Genomic DNA, 21,939 nt, shown 5'->3' with positions numbered 1-21,939 from the left:
ATGAACACGACTCGGGGTTATAATATGAACACTTTTATTAAAGGGATCACAGGTAGAAAAGGTCATCAGCAGTGCCAGAGACATCATTTCTCCTCTATCACCACCTGCTGCCGAGAACCAATCACAGCCTCGCTGAGAAAGATGCTGTATCTCAATCTGGCAAGAGATGTAAAACCAAGTTAACCATAAACCATAATTATTTAAAACAATATACATACTATGGGACCGTGATACTTTGCACACTGCAAAATGAAGCACACCATTGAATACCCGTGCTGCTTGTTTGCCAAAAAAAAACATAAAACAACAACAAAAAAACCCTGAATGCACGAGCCAAGAGGGATGCAGAGTGACCTACAACTGCCGCATGATGATCACAAAAAAGATTCAATGCGTTTTTAACGACGATATATTCATTCGACGGACGAAGCTGCGTGCAGTTGGGAATATTATACAGCGTTAGGAATATAAACACAGGAGGAAGTCAGTTTGTGTCTTTTGCTGAAAGGCTTAGAGAAATCTGAACTCTGAAACACTGAAAATGTCTTAATTTAACTGTTGATACTGTCTGGGACCAAACTGCAGCAGCGGCGTACGAGGAGATCACATCCTACAAGGTGGCAAACATCATAACACAATGTCGAAAGTGAATGCTCACTGAACCGCGGACTTCAAAGATGCAGGAGATGCAAATTAAAAATCGTCGTCTGACGCTTGCTTGACATGGCGAGGTGCTTCCGCTTTGCCCGTTAGGTATTCTTACTAAAATCAACTGCTTTAAGTGACTTCTTCGGCGCTGCTTTGCAGAAATGCAGATGAAGTCACCCAAAAAACAACCACTGTTGCCTCAAACGTGGCACACTGTCAGTGTCCACACAGTACAGGTCAAATAAGAGCCAACGATACATGAGAGGCTATCTACAGGAGCCAAAACAGTCACTGATCATAATACAGTGTGTGCTGGACACAGACAACGAGCAGTAATTTGTGTTTGAGAGAAACTCAAGTCGATCTTTCTCTTCAAATTCTTTTTTTTTTTAAATTCAGCCTCATCCCTCACACTTGGCATGTTTGCGTGTCTGTAGTCACAGGCGTGTTGTTTTTCTTTGACAGATGTGAAGAGCGGAGGCTTTATGTTCACAAATTAAAAAAAAAAAGTCTTTATTCATTCTGACGCATTCCATACAAAATGATAAATGTCCTGATTGACATGGCAAAGCGATCTTTTGGCAACTGCTTGAAAATATCCACCATAAAGGTGGTGAAGCGGGTCGTGGAAACTGTAACTGTGCCGCTCTGACAAAACCATTCACGGATCGAACTAAAACCAGTCGCGAAAATAAAGACAGCAGGACAGCTTGTCTGACGTACTCTGTGTAGGTCCATATCCTACTTCACATGTAACGGCTGTCACATATTTCAAGTTTTTTTTTGTGTCATTGTACTGACTTTCTGCATGACATATACATACAGTGTTATTCTGCCTGTACAAAATACTATGCAGCCAAAGGAGTTGGCTGGAGGTGCGGAGGTGAAACATTTGGGATGAGATGGATGGACAGGAGGACAACAGGAAGGAGGAGGTCAGATGACACCAGACTGATAAACTGCAGCTACAATGTCAGGAAGTGAAGAGAACGTATGAATGGACAGTCAGCTGGATGGAGTGGACTCCAACTACTGGTCAGCCAGAGGAGAGGGTTGATGGGAGAGACACAAGGTGGAGGGTTATCCAGATGGAGAAGCAGTACAGAGGATGGAGCTGAGTAGGGGGGGTGTAGCGACGCCCCCCTGCGAGTCCTATCGGTCCATTTCGTCCAGCAGGGGTGTGGCGTCTCCGGCAATTGACATGGGTGTGCTCTCGATCATGGGGCTGGGCGACGGCCGTGGCGTCATCCTCTGGGCTTTCTTCCGCCCCTCCGCTTCTTTCTCTTTCAGCCACTGCTCCGCCATCTTGCCCCAGTCCACTGCAGAGGCGTTGCTGCCGCTGGGCCTGCGTTGAGGGAGGAGAGAGAGGGAGGTGGTTTAGTCAAAGACTCAAGGAAGGGAAAAACAGAGTGAGAAGATGATGCAGTCAGAGGGGCTTAGCTCCATCTAATGGCAGAAAAAAATGGAGGTGAAGAGAAAATCTGAGGATAAAGATGATCATGAAAGAAAAATCTAGAGCAAATCCAACAGCAGCTCACCACACAAACTCAATTACACCAGGATGCTTTTTCAGGAGTACCTCAGCTCAACCACACTCACTCCACCTATACTCACTTTGGCTGCTGCTGTGGCGTCCGTCCTCTGGATGAGGTGGAGGATGACGGCGTGCCGGACGAGTGGCCGTGGTGGCTGCTGTGGTGCCCGTGATGGCTGTGGTGTGACACGTGACTTCCATGTGGGTGGGTGTGTGCGTGAGAGTGCGAGGACTGCGGGGTAGAACCGGGGTACTGTGGCGTGCCCAGGGCCTGCTGGCTCGGTGTGGTGTAGGAGTAGCTGGGCGTCATCATGGGCGTCGCCATGGGCTGCTGAGGTGTGGCAAACACCTGCAGAGGAGGAAGTACAGCTGATGAGAGTGGCTCACCCACTTTCATATTGGGTGCTTGATCAACAAGTTTAGGACAAGATGTGTGTTCATATTTGTGACTTGGATAAGATGGAGACTTCAGCAGGAAAGCTAACGCGCTTGTGTTGTGAAGCAGGCTGCTGTAGCTGTTAACCAGTGTTACCATCTGCACATGCTAAACTGCTGGCATTACTGCTTTGTGCCAAGAACTGATTGGCTATGAGGAAACATGTTCTCAACCCATGGAGACAGACAACTAACAGTATTCTGATGAATTAATTGAAAGGCAGGAGGCAACCACATGAAACTGAATAATATTAGAAACATTTCTGTCACTTGGTTTCTCATATGCTTCTCAAAGGAGAACATGGGTTAAACGAATGCTGTAGAAAAAAAAAAAAAGGCAATTCAGATGGACGCAATATTTTCTAAAATTTTATTTTTTCCATTTTTCCTGCATCTTCGTGCCTTCTATGAACCATTATCACAACGTCTGATGTATCTGTAAGTGGGCACCGTCAGTTTATACAGGCCTAAAGTGAATTTTAGGGCAGTCTGTTTGAAGCCACTGACATCGACAAAACCGTGTTCCTTGCGCAGTAGTTGTCAACATTAAAAGCTGCACTCACATGATAAGCAGAGGAGCTCCCTCCTCCTCCTCCGGTGCTGCCACCGTAGCCGTACTGGCTGGAGCCCCACTGCGCGGGGGTGGTGTTGGGGTTCTGGCCCTGGCCTGTGACTGCAGCGATAGCACTGAACATCTGAGAAGTCATATTGCGTGGGAGCGCGTTGACAGCCCGCGTCAAGTCTAGAGAGGAAGGAATACAACAGGAAATAGTAAAATGTACCACAACTGCACTCGTGCTGAAAATGTAGATTTGTGTGTGTGTGGAGGAGAGCAGGACTCACCTGCGATGTTGATATTGGCTGGGGTGGCGTTCAGGGACGCAGGTGTCCTTGTTCGGCTGCTGTTGCTAGGAGTGATGCCTTTGACAGGAGACAAATGTTAGATAATAACTCACAATATATTTCAAATGTCATTTATTTACAACATAAGCAGCATGTGTGCTTCTGTACCTGGCACAGGCTCTTGGTAATGGTCCTTAAACCAACGGAATAGTCCATTCACTGTAGGAAATATCTGTGAACGGTAGCGGAAGCCATCGGGAGTGATGGTCACATACTCAACCCTGGAAAGAAAAAAAAATCAAAAAATGACAACATGTTGGCAATCTACAAGTATGTGAACTCTGCTGTCAATCAAACCAGTAAGCATCTAATAAAAAACGTCTTAGCAGTGGAGCTGTTGTGTGGGAGAGTGGATTAGAATTGTAATTTGGCACAATTAAGTATGAGATGAGTCAGAAAGATTCAGATTTGCAAATGTGAGCCTCTGTAGTAGCTCTGGACCTTAGCACATCACCATATGCCACTGTGATTCACCACTATTGACAGCACTGAATGACATCATCTGCCTTTTCTGTGTTTTTAATATTAGTGTGAGCTGCTGTGAGGAAAAGCAACATGAACAATTCTGTCTAGAATCAATTTCCACGGAAATCAGCCCAGTGTATTCATTCAGTGTTTTCTACCCATGGCATCATCGGAGCGAATAATCAGAAAACAGAGGAGACAAAAACATGGCTGCTCACCTTGGTTTTCCGCGAGGCTGATAGCCCAGTATGAATTTTCCCGGGAGGTCTTTACATGCCGAAATAAAGTAAGGAATAAAAGTAGGCTTCTCCCTCTTTGTCCTGACCAGCAGCTCCTCCATTTTCTATCAGAGAGACGAGACAAAAGGCAAAGTGAGAGGTGCAACTTGTGGCAAAAACAGGTTGGAGAACAAGGTAATATCAAAACACTACAAAATACTCAGGAGAGTAGATCAGTATATACCTCCTTGTTTCCCCCGTTGCACTCCTGGAAGTACTTATGCCCTAGTAGATCCCGGGCAAACGATGCCATTGGCTGAATGTACCGAGCAGTGATTTCATCCAGATCTTCAAACTCCTGCAGAGGGTGCAAGAAAGTCTTTAACAACACTCTGACAAACAAGGTTCCCAGCCATTTTTTTTTACAGGGAACGTCTGTTGATGTCCGGCATATTTAAATCTTCCTGGTCATAATGTCCGGTGAAAATAATTGCTGCTCCCTCTCACTCCTCTCGTGATATTTTCAATTAAAGGCCTATTTCAGCCAGAGTTGGTGGTGATTGTTTGTGGAGCAGTGGAAACTTTAAACCAGGATGGTTTTCATGTGTTTTTTTGTTTCTGTTAAGTTTGAATGAAGTGTGTTTTACAATAAGAAAATTACTCTTTCTGTAAAGTCGCTTTAGCTCGAGCAATGTAACAGCTGTTTCCAGTCAAACATCTGGTTAAAAAAAAAGATTCTTACTCATCAACAAAAAGCTCTCTCTCTGTAGGGATCCTTTCCAAAATGCTGTAGAATAACAAGCCTGTCAGTGCCCCAAACAAACACTCTTTGTGAATGTACTCTAATGGTGTGCAAACACCAGGAGGGATTATATCGTAACCCATTTTTGCAGATGCTGTTTTTCCATTCTGGGCTACTGTAGGAAAAATGGTGGTGCAACATGGTGGACTTTGTGGAAGAGGACCCGGTACTGCTGTTTCCCAAGACATTTTCTGCATCATGAAGCGCAAGATCATGCTTGAGAAAAGAGGAGAAGAAAACAGCTTACTTCATTGTTGATCCAGAGAGTGTGCCCTAAGCTGAAAGCATTCTCTTTGCCTTCCTCTCTCACGTCCACGTGCTGGTAAATACCATCAGCCACCTACATGACATCACAAAGAGTCAGAACATGTGTCAAGCAAAGTCTTTACAATAAAGTTTAACAACTGCATTATCTACATACAAGTGCTTTCATTTGCTTTAAGTATCTCATCTGTTACTTACCTTCCAGGTGACGGTGAGGTGGTTCTCTCCCTTGCTGCTGGGTCTGATGATCAAGTCTCCCTGGTCCAGGGTCTCCATCATCTTCTCCGCCTGGTTGAAACTGATATTGTGGAAGTTGGGGTGGGCGATCACACGCTTTATATATGCTGGAGAGACGGACAGAAGGCAAAGAACAGGCAAACGGTGTGAGGACATGTCGAGTAAATAAAATGCATTGTGAGGAAAAATCCCACAAAATTAGTGCAGTGTGCCGTTTATTAGCTTCTCTGATTCAAACAACTTTTATTAACCGTGTTATTATACTAACGTGTTCGCTGTTGTTTCTTTTTAAGCTCCTCCTCCAGTTTTTGGTCTTCCGACTCAGTGTCAAAGTCATAGTAGCTGTCTTTGGGTAGCTTCCACTCATTGGCCTTGTCCATCAAATCCGATGTGCGGCACGTGAGATCGACGCTGAATTTCTCAATGTCGATTTTCATGATGCGGCAGTGAACTGTCATGCCCACCTGAGGGAGGAAGGGGAAGAGGAACAGGATCACACGGGTGCAACGGCAAACAGGAAGGACCAAAATATTCAAATTAATCATCAGATCTATCAGGATTAGGTAGCGAAACTGGAACCAACTTTAAACTCTCAGACACATTTACATTTTTGCAGGTGAGATTAAGAAAAAGAGAAATGTAAATAAAACTGAAAAGCATCAGCAGACCACAACAAAGGATAACAACAACAACAACAACGACCATCTCACCTTGACCCTCTCTTCAGGGTGTTTGACCACTTTGTCACTGAGGAACTTGGTGGGAATGAATCCCTGGACGCCGTTATCTAATCTGGACCGCACGCCAATGGCCTGACCTGGACACGAACCACTGTCAAAGTGATTCCACACCTAAAGCGGGAACACGAAAAATGAAAGATGATGTTTAGACATCAGCTGTTTCTGAACATGAAGTTGTCAAAAGAAGAAACCTCAGCTTTGTGGTACCTCGCTGAGCTCGGGAAAGTTGTCCTGCTGGCAGAAGGGACACTGCCAGAGCCCCGTAGCATCGTTGCGGATGGCCTGGTCGTAGCTCTCTCCCTGAGGCCGCCTGTGAGCGATACCAGTTACTACACTGGTGATCAGCTTACCTGGAAGAAAAGATGGCACAACAATCAGCCACACCAGACTGTGGAGCTTCTTTTCTACTGTCACTTGTAATTTGAACAAGGAACATGTTATGACTACTGCGCACACTTCTCAGGCTGAGTGCTGATGGTTAGGAATAAACTATAAATTATTGGTCTCTTGTGAATTTTGATGTAAGAGATAAATATGTGCGCTTTGGTGCAGTGTGTATTACCAATATAAAAGGTCTCTGGGGTCTCCTTGGTGAGCAGGTTGAAGACCTCCTCAGTGTTGGGGACTCTGTAGGCAACTCTCAGGTCTTTATACCTGCAGCTCAGCTCTGCACGAATATCATACAGAGTAATTCCCTTGTTGCCGTAACCCTAGAGGAACAAAACAAAGAAGAAAATGATGACAAACTCTGTGAGTTAATGTGAAACGTTGCTGAAGTATATTTTGGCTTCACAGGCTCCTGAAACACACAGTGGTGTCTGACATGTCTGCCTCTGGATGAAATCTAATCAGCATTCTGCACTATAGGATATTTCTCTCCAGGTGTTCATAAATGCTACTTTGGCCAGACATTGACATTGACAACACACACACATACTGACCTGTCTCTCCAGCTCTTCAGCAAAGGCATCCAGGTCCAGATCTTTGAGACGTTCTGGATTTTCCAGGATCTCCTCCAAAGCTCCAGCTGGGTTGGCATCTTCTGCTGACTCATCATACTCGAGGGCGTCCACAGCCATCTTGCGAGCCCACTCATATGTCTCAGGGTGGACACGAGATCCATCCAGAACCTCGATGTAGGAGTCCGTACTGTGTGGAAAGAAAAAACAATGCTGATTCAAACTAACCTCACCACAGGCTAAATGCTTAATCCACGGGGAACATCTGGATGGTCTGAGCGTGTGAAGGACCCCTGCAAGGTACCAACCTGTCCCCAAGCGATGCGGTGTCGATCTTGATGAAACCCGCGCAGTTGATAAAAACTTTGGGTCCCATGTGACACATTGTGACCAGCTGGGTTCTGTTTTCCAGACGAGTGTTGTTCTGCTTCAGAATCTGCACAAGTACAACGACCACGACAGTTATCGGATCAGCAGGTAGGGCATCACATTTTCAGATATGACACAAGAAATGAATGACAGCAGCACAAACAGGACACACCTTGAGCAGATGGGAGCCCTTCCTTGGTCCCAGACCACAGACATACTGGACCAGGCTTTGAGTGTGAGGATGGGCGATGGCCTTGTTTACATCCACTCCAACCTCATTGACGCGGTTGATGAATTCACAGTAAAGAGCACAGAGCAAGTCTTCCTTCAGCACATGTTCCTGAGAGAGACGGGGAGGAAAAACTACTGTTCACGACTCTGGAGATGTGAAGCATCAAATTATCATCTTAATATTTACTGGTTTGTCGATTCATAATGTAGCTGACCAAAGTAAACAGACTGAGTGGTTATTTCCATACTTTAATCTTGTAGCAAAATCTTAGCTTGTAATGGTCTGTGTAATGGGTCTATGTGATTCTACAGGGGAATCAAAGGTGGATAAACAAGGCAGGAACTGTTATCTCCTGTAACCAAATGTTTAAAAAAGCAAATAAACAAAGCAACAAACAACAAACCTGAATTTTCAAATCGTATCATTTCACTAAAAAAATTCAATTAGTCTTTCAGTGATGTCACAGGAAATGTTAATCTGGCTGTGATACTTTTTAAAGAAATCATGCTGAAACAATATACAACAATAAACATACAGATGACAATAAGACCACTGACATTTCTTCAGTGTCTCACCTGAAGCGGGTGTAGTTTGAGGCAGAGAATATCATCATCGGTGCTGCAAACCTGAGCATACTCTATCAGGGGATCCTGGATCTTCCTGGCTATCGACACAGCCTGTCGCAGCAAGGGAGGGTAATCCCTAAAATCAGCCTGGACAGAGAGAAAGCAGAGGGTTGGGGGGAAATGAGCACAAAAGAAAACACTAGGCAGCATCTCAGATTCACTAGTTAATGAATCTGCTGTGGTTAAACACAGTTGAACAGTGAAACCACTGGTGTGTTTGTGCCTACGTAAGGCATGGACGGTATTTACCTCAGACTTCTTGCTGTTCATGTACAGTGTGGCCAGTTCATTGTCAACAAGTTCCACTCCTACAGCGGGCAGAGAGGACTCTTGCTCAAGCTCGCTGATAGCCCTCTTGATGTCTTCCATGATCATTTGGGCATCTCTGCACAAACAGCATGTTTTTTAACAAACATGTGAATGCTGCTCAGAATGTAACTTTCCATCACATTCAGAAAGAAATCAATCGTTCACCTGTTTTCCCCAGCGACAGCTACCACATGAGGTTTCTTGCCAGACAGAAACCTCTTGAGATTTTCGATGTCATGGGCCTGAGGATGACACACACAAATGAGTGATCATCTCAAACATGCATCCAGTTACATGTTTTTCCATAACTAAAGGTATCTGTTGGTTGCACAGAAGCGGTCATGTTCTCTGCTTGTACCTTCTTCTCTCTCTCATCCTCCCTAAAGGCATTCCTCCTCTTCATGAAGTAGGGCAGGCGCAAGAAGTCGACCACCTCTCCTTCCCCATTGATCAGAGCACAGAAGACTGGTGTATCTCTGTGAGAGCAAAATTTGTAAGGAACAATCTACATTATTACAAAAACGTGTCATTTCTACAGCAAACAATGCCTGCTCAACACAAACAGACGCGTAACAAATCGAAGGAAAAACCTGAATAAAGTGATGTGACAATTCTGAATGTGGCAGCCCAACAACTTACCAACAACCCTTTATGTTGGTTTTTGCTTTAACTTTTCACCAGTCTGTATGTCCCTGATTCATATGTGAGCACAAATGCTAGCTACTGATATATCAAGGAATAAATAAAAGCACTGGTGGACACATACCTGCTAGGTGCATAGGCTACACCCAGCACCCGAATGCCTTTGCCTTGACTCTCGTCCATCAGATCGTCGTCTTCCTCAACCTGCTGATCTGGCCTGTAAGGCGCCACCTTAAGCCAGTTATACAACCGACGACAGCAGGACTACAAGAAGAAATGGAGAACTGAGAGTTCACTGTGAGTTCTAAGGTTACCACATTAAACAAGCGTTAACTTTCTGTGCATAACAATTATACAGTAATGTTAGATTAAAATACATGGAGACAGATATCGTGAGAAATTACCCTGATAATGCTCTCTTTGGCCTCAGCAATCAGTTTGCTCTTCAACTCTTTTGCCATCTGAGGGTAGAGGAACTGAGTGAGAGCTCTCTCTATGGCTAACGTTCGCTGCCTGTTCCACTCCTGCACCTGGTGACTGAACTCATCCCTGTAGTAGAACTGTTTGATCTCATCAAAGTACGTCTGGTCCCCAGCATATCTGAGGAGAAGCAGAGGGAAGACACAGAGGGAAGCGGAGACAGAAAGGAGAACCTTAATATTACCAGAGTCATAATTCAAAAGCCCCATGTACTACTGACAAGGATGTGGGTAAAAACATAAGATGCAGCTTAAAACTTCAAAACATAAAACTCAGGGGAGCTATCCTACTTATCAAGTCCTGCTTTCCTCAGACATCCAAGCTAGGTTTCTATACAGATGCTAAAAATAGCGCGACAGTTAGTCACATCAGATCCTGTGCTTGGTGTGTGCCCTATGGCCAAGAAATGTGCATAAAGAACAAAACTGAGAGGAAAAGTAAAACTGTGATGTTTTTGTATGTCGATATTGTCACTATACTTACCCTTTGACCCCTATAAGATCTATACAGATCTCAATGGAAAGCAGCCCCTCGTCCTCTGCCAGGCACATCTTCACAAACTGATCTCCATTCAGCTCTTTCACAGGCTTGTTCTTAAGATACTTGAAGGAGTAGGCAAAGTGAGCCTCATCTATCTCCTATGGAAGTAAACAAATGGAAAAGCAGGTTCAGAATGGGACTCTGAGCACACTCCGTAAGTTCAGAAAACTTTCCACCGTGTCTACCTTTTTGCCCTTCTTTGTGGGCTTGATGTTGATCTTGGCCCTCTCTTGAAACGTCTGTCGGAGAACATGTCTGACCAGAGGTTCACGAGCAATCTGCATGGCCACCATGTACCTGGTTCCTTCCAGCACTGCCTCGGGAGAGGAGAACTGGCTGCAGACATAATCTTTGGCCAGCTCTACGGGCTCTGCGGGGAACTGCTCTGTCTCGTGACGCTGGTAACTGTCTCTCAGATTTTCTCCGAACTGCTCTGGAGTTAACCCAAACTTTTTAGCCAAGCCATCTGCAGTCAGGAAGAAACAGAAAAACAAGTTGAAGTACAGTTGAACACTGGGATTGTGGTGCGCAAGGAAAAAAAAAAAAAGGAGACCCACCAAGTCCTACACTCTGACAGATGCTGTACATATCCCTACGAGACGCCAGCTTGAGGTCAGGTCCTTTGTGTTCTTCTTCTTGTTCTACCTCCAATTCCTCTTCTTCGCCTAATGAGGAGCCAATCCAAATTAGTTATATAGCATATTTTTTTTAAATGAGGCAAAGACTCCTAACTTAAAGGCTGTTTCAATTTCATGAATGAGTCATTTCAGACATATCCGTCTTACCATCCTCTGAATCGTCTTTATGCTTCTTGATCCTCTTTTTGTTGGCCTTGGCGGCATTCTGCATCTTGGGGATGTCTCGGCCATAGTAGAGCAGAAAGTGGTTGTACACATCACTCAGCTCCTCAAGAGTCTGCACATCTTTCAGCCTATAGAAAATTGACAAAATTACATTTGAGTGAGGCAGAAAAAGAGCTTTGAGGATCAGTGAACAGCAGTGTTTATCGTCAATCACCACTTGAACTTTGATTTTTAGCACTTTTCTGCATGAGAGATAATCTTTTTTCAGCCTCAGCCCTTCGGTGTTGTTGACACTTGCCTCTCCATGTCGGCGGTGTCCAGAGGACGGATGCCATCAGCCAGAGGTTTGTCAGGGTCAGCCGAGATCTGCTCAAACTGGTAGGACTGCATCTTCTGAAACAGACGGGTCAGGTTCTGCTTCCGGGTCTTCAGTTGAGTCCACTGGCGGGAGAAGGATGACAATGTGTAAGTCAAGAAACCAGAAGTGGAATACATATACCGAATTGATGAAAGCAAATGATTGATAATAATTCAAAACACTATTTAATTAATTGAAGTGATTGTTATAGGATCACCCTTTCATACTAACTAAAAAAATAATAATGAGAAAATAATAATGAGAAACAGGCATACAACACAATTGGGTTCTGCCCCTTCAGGGCTCGAACCTTAACTATACCTTTTCGTCCCACTGCCACACCTTCCACAGGTCATTGATGTTGAGCTCTGGCTCCACATATTCTTTCCTGTAGAAAGCTATGAATGGAACCTGAAAAAAAAGGGTTCTTTATGACAATGTCATATTTGGCATCCTTTTTTAAAGACACAATGTTAATTATAGAGATTAACTTCAAGCAAAGGAAGCAGATGAAGGGTTTTCATCACATGGGTAAGGTGAGCTCCCTGTACCTCAAACTGTTGATTCCTCATGAAGTTGAGGGCCTCTTTGATCTTGGCAATTGTGCTGGGTCCTTTCCTGCTGAAGTTTGTGGTTGTTCCCCTGTCTAGATAATCTGTGCTCTCCTGTTTAGGGCACAGAAAAAAAAACTGAAATTCCAATGATTTTCTTCCACAAAGGGGAATCTATCCAGGTATCACAACTTAAAATCCAAGAAAATTCTTTGCATTTGTTGTGAGTGCATTTTCCCTCAGTTTGGATAGCAAAAGTCATACCTGCATGGAGATAGTAAGGGTGGAGAAGCCATGTCTGAAGATCCACTCTGCTTCCTCTTCCAGCTCATCATCCTCAGCAGGTTTGACAGGGATGGATCGCAACTATAAGACGGAGAACAGCGTCAGGAATAATAGACAGGCTTTCAAAGCAGTCATTATGACCTGATAGATCAAAAACACAGGCACACACCTGGAATCTCTCTGGCATGTCCGTAGTACGGATCTCATTGTCCTGGTCGGTCATGTGACTACTTTCCAGCTCACTGGGCTCATAGATCTCAAAGATGCTCTTCCTTCCTTGCCTCCTCTTAGTCTGCTTCTTGGGTCGGTCCCAACCCTCTTCATCCTGGTCCTCTTCCTCCTCCTCGCCCTGGTCGTAAGCGTCTGCGTCAAAGTCAGCAAAGTCAAAGTCGCCACCAAAGATTTCTTGGGCCTCCTGGAGGGCTCTATGGGAGGAGGAACAGGGGCAGTGATTACGTGTTTTGACTTAACTCATATCTCAAAGCAGCTTGCAATTTGTGTGTATTGTCTTGTGGTTTCCTAATATATACTATATACATATATATTTTCAGTTTGATGGATGAGGTGATATTTGAGCCCTACTGGATCATTTAATATAGCAAGAAAAATGGAGTGAAAAACAAGCTCCTTTCTCTACAAATAATGCCATTGTTGTTATGGACAGACATCACTACATTTACTGTATAAACTACAGCACTCACGCGTCTGTGTATCCTGGGAACTTCTTGCCCCTCTTTTTGGTGATGGGTTGGCCATCGTCATCCACAATAAAATCGTCTATATCTGTGGGACAAAAACAAATAATGATGAATTCCATGCTGCATAATTTAGAAATCAACTGCAAGCCTGACTTTACATTTCTCTATTAGTTCTCTTCTTTCAAGATGCTCCAAGACAGGCATACCTGACTCCTCATCCTCTCCCTCTTCGTCATCATCTCCGTGATGGAGAGGCTCATCGACAGCTTCACCTTCCTCCAGCTCGCCTTCTGCATCACCGTGAAAGATCTCATCTGCTATCAAGTCCTTCTCGTCATCATCTTCTTCATCATCATCAAGTGTTTTTACACGGTCGTATTTCTTCTTCTGTGACACAAGACCGGTAGTGCATCAGCGCTCCTTGGTTAAACTTTTTCAAGTGTACAGAAATGACATACAGCGTAACTACAGAGAAAATAATGGAGGGAAACGATTCTTACCCTCCTTTTCACTTTAACGCCCAAGTTTTCCTCAATTAGGTCAAGATCATCATCATCCAGGTAGTCGTCATAATCTGCAAAGAGAAGAGTGGTGATCCATTTTGACATGACACCTTAACAATCAATTTTATATCATATTGGGAAATGACTATGGACAAGGAATACCTCAGAAAAATCAGTTCAAAATTATATTTGTGTGTCTTATTTTACTGTATTGTGAGACTATACTGAAGAGGAATCTCATGGAGTTCAGTGTGAATATTATAGTGAATATGGACTATAGCTAAAAAATATAACTCAAAACAGTAAACATAACACATGGAATTATGTAGCAAAAAAAGTATTAAATAAAGCAAATTATGTTTGATAAATTCCTCCCACAGACCAAAAACATGCTCATTAGGTTAATTGGTGACTCTAAAATTGCCCTTAGATGTGAGTGTGTGTGTGAAGGGTTGTTTGTGTATATATGTTGCCCTGCGATCGGCTGGCGACCGGTCCAGGGTGTACCCTGCCTCCCGCCCATTGACAGCCGAGATAGGCTCGGCCCGCGACCCCGAAAGGGATAAGCGGCATAGAAAATGGATGGATGGATGGATGTTTGATATTCTGGATTCTTCACTGTATCCACCTTTTGCTTTGATGACAGCTTTGCATACTACTGGCATTTTCTTTAACAGCTTCATGAGGTTGTCACCTGGAATGGTTTTCAGTTAACAGATGTGCCTTTCCAAAAGTTAATTAGTGGAATTTCTTGCCCTCTTAATGCATTTGAGATCAGCAATGTTGTGGAGAGGTAGTGTTGGTATACAGTAAATAGCCCCATTCAACTGTAGTCATCCATATTACGGCAAGAGCTGCTCAGGTAAGCAAAGAGAAACGAGGGTCCATCATCATCACTTTAAGACATGAAGGTCAGTCAATCAGCAAAATGTCAAGAACTTTGAATGGATCTTCAAGTGCAGTCCCAAAAACTATGAAATGCTATGAAGAAACTGGCTTTCATGAGGACCGCCCCAGGAAAGGAAGGCCATGAGTTACTTCTGCTGCAGAGGATCAGTTCAGTTACAAGTTACCAGCCTCACGAATGCCAATTAATGGCACCTCAGATTAGAGCCCATATAAATGCTTCACAGATTTCAAGCAGCAGACACATTTCAACATCAACCGCCATATCTTTGTGAGATGCACAGAAGGTGAACGGATGGTATCCGCATGTGTGGTTCCTGTCGTGAAGCATGGAGTGTGATGATGTGGGCGGGCTTTGCTGGGGACACTGTTGGCAATTTATTCAAAATTCAAGGCACACTTCACGAGGATGTCTACCTCAGCATTCTGCAGCAAAATGCCTGCTTTGTAAGCATATCTTTTGTTCTCTAACAAGACAATGAGTCAAACACACCTCCGGGCTATTTAAGAACTATCTGACCAAGACAGACAGTGACAGAGTTTTGCAGTAGATGGCCTGGCCTCCAATATCCTCTAACCTAAACCCAATGGAGATGGTTGGGGATGAACTGGGCCACAGAGTGAAGGCAAATCAGCCAGCAAGTGTTCAGCATATGTGGGACCTCCTTCAAGACTGTTGGAAAAGCAATCCAGGTGACTACCTCATAAAGGCGGTGGAGCCCTTTCCATCCGTGACTAAACTAATCCAAACCTGCAACAATGGCAGCAACCTTTAAACAACTGATACAACTTACTGCGCTTTTTACGTCGATGCCTCACTTCCTCTTCTGAGTCACTCCCCCCTCCACTCCCACTCCTTTGAGATTCGTCGTCCTCCTCCCCCTCTTCCTCATCTCCATCATCGATGAGTCCGCGTAAATTTCCTTGCTCATCCTGGTCCTCTGTGTTTTCTTCCTCCTCTTCATCTGTTGAGACATGACAAATAAGTGGTCCACATGTCACACAACCCCAAATTTGAATCACACACCCTGAACTAAACAACTCAAATCTCACCATCTTCCTCCATAAACCTCTGGGTCTTTTTAGGCTTTAGGTCCTTTTCTTCAAACTCCTCCTCTGATTCCTCAGCCTCGCTCTCGATGAAGTCTGACATGACTGCTGTTCCTGAGAAGAAGCACAAGATGCTGTTAGTAAACTGATTAAGCATCATCCAAGCAGTACTTTGTCTTCCCATGCAGGTCACAAATATAAAAGCCAAACACACAATAACACATGTTTTTTTAATGTTCTGCTAGAATTGTAATTTCACAGCATAATGTCTAGCTCCCTGTAGTTTCCTCTTTAAGTACATATAAGGTTGGTAAATTCCTTGCATTTGACACACATAGTACTACATACATATTCTTCATCAGCTTGTCCCATACTACTAAAATCCAAGACACAAGTTTGTTTTTCCTTTAAAGCTACACCATTCAACCAACTGGAAATATTCTAGATAATTTGTGCATAATTTTATGCACGTTTGCACGTTAGCCTCACATATCTGGTATCTGTGTAAACTTTAGGATTTTTTCTAAAGTTCTGTAGGTTTGTACATTATTTGGCAGCAAAGCACGAGTTTTTACTCCGCTTATCCATATTATTATTGGTATTCTGTGCAGTATTGTTACACAAACTGTACGTAATAACTTAACATGTGAATAATTTTCACACTATTTGATAATGACATTTACAGGTTAGCGTATAAAAGAGCCTGAAATTATACATGAGAGGAATGCTTCTTCGCACATCAACAAAATAACGTGATGAGCAACGTTACTGTGTTATTGACAAACATCATTAAAACAATCAATAATGTTTGTTTACATTTCTATGGCCCCTGGAGATGATTTTGATATTATTACCACTGTGCAATAACATCAGAAAGTCCCAACAAAACGATATTTACCTGGTGAGCTTAAGAAAAGCCTTGCTAACCTAAGTTGCACCTAACACTGTCGCAATGCGCACATACAACATCGACAGAAACGACCAACAACAATGCTCACTATCAATCTATTGCAGCCAACCTTATCAGGATGATATCTCTATGTCAGACGATGAGCGATCTCTGAGCAACATTATATTGTTATATTGTGATTTCTAGTCAAAAACGACAGCTGACTTTACTATCCCAGTCAGCTAGCAACAAGCAACAAGGCTAACACAAGTCAGCGATGCTAGTTAGTTAGCTAGCGAGCAACCTTTCTTAAGCCAAACCGCTGGCATTTAATACTCCAACCTTTCATCTTAACTATATTGTACACAACGATAAAGTTGCCGACAATAAACGACCAGCCCAGCCAAATTCACTGTTGCAGTAACAGACTAAGGCCTCCGGGCCAACTTCGCAGTCTAACGGTAGTTAATGTTTTAGCATAACGCTAAGTTAGACTAGCATTAGCTTAAACGACAACAACATCCAACTCCATTCACGTCAGCTAGTTAATGGCTTGTAGCTAAGCAACACAACCCAAAGTTCGCAAATGACAACGGTCAGATTTGACTTACACGTCTCACTGCGCTGGTATATTCCGTAAATATTTACAATAACAACGGGATTGTGTTGTGTTTTGTGTTTCGGGGAGCTTATACTTATAAAAATGGCCGAGAACGAGCGGCGTGAGGACAATTCCGGGATGCGGTGCGGGAACTTCCATCCTTTTCAATATCAAGGTGACGCCCCCTGCTGGTTCATCGTGATTCTGCATAAAACTAAACAACTAAATACTACTACACTAATGTAAGCACTGTTGATATTTGGTGGGCTACGGTGGTGTTATCATGAATATCAAAAGACATCAAAGCGGCGTCAAATGAACCCAATATAAACCAAAAAACTAGTGCGATATTTACAGATATCACTCCGAGTCGCTTGGGGCGCTCTTTGCAAAACTTCATATTAGCATACGGTGCCACTTCACTGACGTAGCGAAAAATACTACAAATCCGTCAGAGGTACCAGTGGGTGAATAGGTGTTAGGAGGAATGGGTAACTTAAACTGTGCTGTACTTCCACACTGTTTACCAGCGCTTTTATTACTGTTAGCCTGCATATTTGGGCTGTCACTCGGTACCGAACTGAGTTTTGTGACATGCGGATCAGTCATTAAGTTGTTAAATATAAAGCACAATGTAAGACTACACTCGCACGACGTACGCTACGGTTCTGGTGAGTTTCCTCTCATTAAACGATTATTACGCATTAACAAACAGTTATATCGTGTTTTTCGCGAACACTGACTTCACCTACCGACACCCATCTCTGTAGCTGAAGCTACTGTTGGGTGAAAAGCTGGAAATGAGTGATTTCTTTGTACAAAGTTTAACAGTGTGTGACATTTAAAATCCATGTTGGCTCCATCATGTGTGCAATCAAACAGTGGCACGCATCAAAGAGATGGGACATGTCATCTATTTTAGGTGATATTTCCAAAGCAAGTACATATCCAGGTGGCGAAAAATGAAAACAGCATGTGAAAAACATTAATGCTTGAGTTTTCCACAGAAAAGCTCGTCATTTTCCGTTTAATCAGGGTATCAGACAAATACCAGCATGGTATTAAACGTATGCAAGTACAAGTCTACAACATTTCCTCTACTGATAGTGGGGGGCTGTGTTATGGATATGTTGCATGTCTCTAGCCTTTAAAGTTAACCATGTGAGCTGTTGGTTTGCCATCATGAGTCCTTGGGTTCAAAGTCAAACACTCAATAGTTTAACCCTGTAATAAGCGTGTGTATAAGACTGCTCACTGTATGTGTGTGTGTGTGTGTGTGTGTGTGTGTGTGTGTGTGTGTGTGTGTGTGTGTGTGTGTGTGTGTGTGTGTGCGTGAGACAGGTAGCGGGCAGCAGTCTGTAACAGGGGTCACCGCAGTGGAAGACAGTAACAGCTACTGGAGCGTTCGAGGGACAAGTGACGCCCTGTGCCATCGGGGTACCCCGGTCAAGTGCAGCCAGACGATCCGGCTCACACATGTCAACACAGGCCGTAACCTGCACAGCCACTACTTCACCTCCCCGCTGTCCTCGAACCAGGTGGGTGGTGTGAGGAGTACATGGGGAAGGAGGAAAGGTTTGGCGTGACGTGAGGGATCATCCACGCTGCTCCCTGAAGAGACTGAGAAAGGATATTAATGTCTAAACGATGGTTTTGACATTTCCGATAATTCACCACCGCCGTGCCAAGTTAAAGCCACAGAGAGATTCACTGTAGTAACATTATTAAACGTAGTCAGAGATGGAAAGTACCAAGAGGTTGGCTTTCACACACAGTGAAACCGAGACCAGCATTTTGAGCTGGACCTGAGGTGACAGCAGCTTTTACACTTCAGGAAACTAACAAACTCTGTGGGAAAACAGCCTCAGGTCAGCAAAAACCTTTCTATTCTCGACTAAGTGTGAACACAGTGTCTATACAAAGTGCTATATGGTTGGACGATGTGTACCGTGAGATGATAGAAAGTGTCTGACATTTTGGCACACCGTTTATACCAAGGCAGCTATTCCTTTAGCGTCCCTGGTTTGTAGACTGTGTCGTGTAAATCAAGGAACAGGTCTGCTTTACAGAGCTTTTGGATTTACAGGATTTTTGCATTTATGTGTTGATGTTCCTTGACAAAAATAGATATTCCAGTCTGGTTTATTTGACTTGTGAGCAGTTTCTCTGTCTGGTTTCCAGAACGTGTGCCAAATCAAGGCTTTCATCACTGTGGCAATGCAAAATTATACATATCACAATCCAAGATTTATGCACATGACCCACAATGATAATGTAATATGCACTGTAGCCTGTCAGATATATCAGTGGCAACACCCTTCACTGGAGACTCAAGGGTGTACATCACATGATGAAGAAACAAGAAGCCAGAGAGTGTTTGACAAAACCAAGCATGTCATAATGTTTACTGTGCTGGGAGCCTGGTAAATAATCAAATCTGTGAAAATTCTTCTTGTTTGTACAGAAATTTAAGTGGTATTCATGTCTGCAAAGTTAAGGGATTGTAAGGTACCTCATCCTTCCCTCTGGTCCTTGTCTTCTAATCCCTGTCTCACTTGTCCACAGGAGGTGAGTGCGTTTGGCGACGAAGGGGAAGGCGACCACCTGGATGAGTGGACAGTTGAGTGTGGGGGATCTGTGTGGAAGCGCGAGGAGGCGGTCCGCTTCCGCCACAAGGCCACTGATGCGCTGCTGTCAGTGACGGGGGAGCAGTATGGACGGCCGATCCACGGTCAGAGGGAAGTTCACGCCATGTCGAGCCCCAGCCAGCACAGCCTGTGGAAGGCCATGGAGGGCATCTTCATGAAGCCCAGTGAGAGCCCGGCAGGCAGCCGAGACTACAGCCACCCACACACAGAGTTCTGACCTTGACTTTTCTTTTCCGCCTCAGTCACTTCCTGTTTTTTTCTCTCTGCCCACCACTGTAGTCCTACCCCCTTCCCTAATCACACCTGCACCAGCAGCTCTCCCCTTCTCTAGATAATTTTTCTCTCACACTAACGTTTCCATCCTCTTGTGAGGAGACTGTGCCAAAGCCTGTCATGAATCAGGGTACAATGACTTCTTCTTACCAACCTCTCTCACTTTCATTGTGTTGTAGGAAACGCTACTTGAATCCACAAAGATCCAGCAGCTACACTCGGACAGCTAACAGTATTTGAACCACATTATAGTTTGCCTTAACAGGTGCAAGGAGACATAAATGTTTTAAAAATGCTGTTTTATGGTATAAAAACTAATCTATATTTCAGTTTGTGATACTTACATCCAAGTAGAGGTGTTCCTCTCAGCTGTTATTTATTATTAAATAACTGCCATCAGCAGTCACGCTACAATGCAGAGGGCAGTGCAGGTTTGCAGATTAGTGCATTTAAATCATTAAGTGAGTTTTGTGTTGTCTTGGGCTGAAAAAAGAAAAACATTGTTACATTTGTGCCTTTATCATTTTTTAAGAAGTTGTAGGTGTTTACATTGTGGAGCCTTTTAAACCTTTGGAAACAAGGATTTTATTGTCTTTTTATGGTATTTGTAAGCCATATTGTAGTCATATTCTACTCAAATGGATGAGCAGTGTTACTCTGGTAAAGTACCCCCTCCCCCTTTTAGTTAGATTCAGGTTGCACATAAAGTATCCCACACTAACTGACGTGAGAGCATAAGAGTTTTGTCTCTGGAGGTGTGTTTTTTTTATGTATATCATTGAACTGGATACTGTTTATTGTCATTGTTTGGTGCTGGGAGAAAGCACAGTGTTTTACATTCATGCTGTCTGTGCATGCGTATGCGTTAGATCAACTCTTTGTTCCAGAGGTTCATATGAGCAACAAACATGCATTGAATACCTCATATTAAAGTGTTTTTTTATGCATACCACTATAAGTGTGACTTCTTTATTGGACTTTCTTGGGCTGTTTTCACATGTGGTCCTTCCTGCATGATCACTTGGAATGAATCACTAATGTCAATCAATGGTTCCCCTGAAGCTGCATTCATAATTTACCAACATGAATTATGAAATAAAAGCTAAACAAGAGTGCGCTGCAGCACAGGTTTTTACACATGTGTCCCTTGATCATTCATGCAGCAGTTGAACAAGTTGGAATGACCTTACAAAGTCCAACCCCTTAATTTCACCCACAAAGATGAAAGCAGACTAAAGGAGCTGCAAGTAAGACAAGCTGTTAGCGTCTGCCTGGACCATTACACTAATGCCTTGTTTGTCCACTTAATGGCATGTTTTGGTTCATTATCTGGTGGTTAATGGTGTTTGGGTGCAGCTGCTATGAGGCTGTTTCTCACTTGAATTTGACCTATGCTCCCTAATGATCATGATTTACAGTGAGTGCTGTCGCCAGCGCCGCTCCGCAGGAAACTCCTCTCTGACACAAGTTGACAAACGTGCAAATTCACCTCCAGCCATGACGAACTGCATCAGGCTAAAAACAGTTTTTAAGACGCAGAGCTCAGTAGTGGAAGGTTAACCTTTGTCTGTCACACCTGCCAAGGTTAGTCCACTCAAGGCGGCTATGTTTGAAGCGCTGCATGACCTGTGTTTGTTGTGTGAAGGTCAGAGCTTTCTGCACTTGAAGAGGCTGCTCCTCTGAATCACAACTCCTTTATGGACACTCTGGTGCCTGTATGAGGAAACTGCAGCGGTGAAAACCACGCTGTGTTGTCCTGCTATTTATAGGACTGATATTTACACTGACACTGCAAGGATCATAACAAGTGACAAGTAAAGCAACAAGCCTACCTAATTCTGAGTTTTGCAGCTATTTACAGTGAGAATATTTCTGCTCAACAGCTTATCTTGAGCCAAAAGTTATGTGTAATTTAGACGCCTTGATTAATAATGTTTTACCTTTTGATGTTTCTGGGTAGCACTGTTTTGT

General features: G+C 43.7%; 2 protein-coding genes across 2 annotated transcripts; one reads left to right on the top strand and one right to left on the bottom strand.

The window, feature by feature from the left end:
• Positions 1–17: 17 nt before the first annotated feature.
• On the bottom strand, positions 18–17,237 carry supt6h (SPT6 homolog, histone chaperone and transcription elongation factor). The gene is made up of 37 exons (XM_070982626.1): positions 17,058–17,237; positions 15,561–15,671; positions 15,302–15,472; positions 13,599–13,672; positions 13,305–13,485; positions 13,102–13,183; positions 12,570–12,825; positions 12,380–12,481; positions 12,116–12,229; positions 11,886–11,975; positions 11,505–11,647; positions 11,189–11,334; positions 10,961–11,068; positions 10,589–10,869; positions 10,347–10,501; positions 9,788–9,983; positions 9,508–9,647; positions 9,100–9,217; positions 8,907–8,983; positions 8,682–8,817; positions 8,382–8,519; positions 7,747–7,914; positions 7,514–7,641; positions 7,188–7,395; positions 6,809–6,956; positions 6,454–6,596; positions 6,217–6,357; positions 5,775–5,970; positions 5,468–5,613; positions 5,253–5,345; positions 4,448–4,561; positions 4,204–4,328; positions 3,629–3,741; positions 3,461–3,538; positions 3,181–3,359; positions 2,263–2,531; positions 18–1,993 (listed from the first exon to the last, which is right to left on the bottom strand). The coding sequence occupies exons 2-37, from the start codon at positions 15,658–15,660 to the stop codon at positions 1,801–1,803; spliced, it is 5,250 nt and encodes a 1,749-aa protein (XP_070838727.1). The 5' UTR covers positions 15,661–15,671; positions 17,058–17,237; the 3' UTR covers positions 18–1,800.
• A 250-nt stretch (positions 17,238–17,487) lies between these two features.
• On the top strand, positions 17,488–20,915 carry sdf2 (stromal cell-derived factor 2). Its single transcript, XM_070983066.1, has 3 exons — positions 17,488–17,718; positions 18,389–18,585; positions 19,613–20,915. Exons 1-3 carry the CDS (start codon positions 17,535–17,537, stop codon positions 19,910–19,912), a joined length of 681 nt encoding a protein of 226 aa, XP_070839167.1. The 5' UTR covers positions 17,488–17,534; the 3' UTR covers positions 19,913–20,915.
• Positions 20,916–21,939: the final 1,024 nt, after the last annotated feature.

Source organism: Chaetodon trifascialis, chromosome 16 (genome assembly GCF_039877785.1).
Source record: "Chaetodon trifascialis isolate fChaTrf1 chromosome 16, fChaTrf1.hap1, whole genome shotgun sequence".
In the NCBI taxonomy this organism is placed as follows: domain Eukaryota; kingdom Metazoa; phylum Chordata; class Actinopteri; order Chaetodontiformes; family Chaetodontidae; genus Chaetodon; species Chaetodon trifascialis.
This window is presented reverse-complemented; position numbering and strand designations above follow the sequence as displayed.

Excerpts from the sequence above, each read along its gene's own strand:
- supt6h (XM_070982626.1), bottom strand. The coding sequence starts at position 15,660 with ATGTCAGACTTCATCGAGAGCGAGGCTGAGGAATCAGAGGAGGAGTTT. Across the intron at positions 15,473-15,560 it reads GAGGTTTATGGAGGAAGATG|ATGAAGAGGAGGAAGAAAAC; the intron begins GTGAGATTTGAG and ends ATGTCTCAACAG. Across the intron at positions 11,335-11,504 it reads GACACCGCCGACATGGAGAG|GCTGAAAGATGTGCAGACTC; the intron begins GCAAGTGTCAAC and ends AATTTTCTATAG.
- sdf2 (XM_070983066.1), top strand. The coding sequence starts at position 17,535 with ATGGGTAACTTAAACTGTGCTGTACTTCCACACTGTTTACCAGCGCTT. Across the intron at positions 17,719-18,388 it reads CGACGTACGCTACGGTTCTG|GTAGCGGGCAGCAGTCTGTA; the intron begins GTGAGTTTCCTC and ends TGCGTGAGACAG. Across the intron at positions 18,586-19,612 it reads CCCCGCTGTCCTCGAACCAG|GAGGTGAGTGCGTTTGGCGA; the intron begins GTGGGTGGTGTG and ends ACTTGTCCACAG.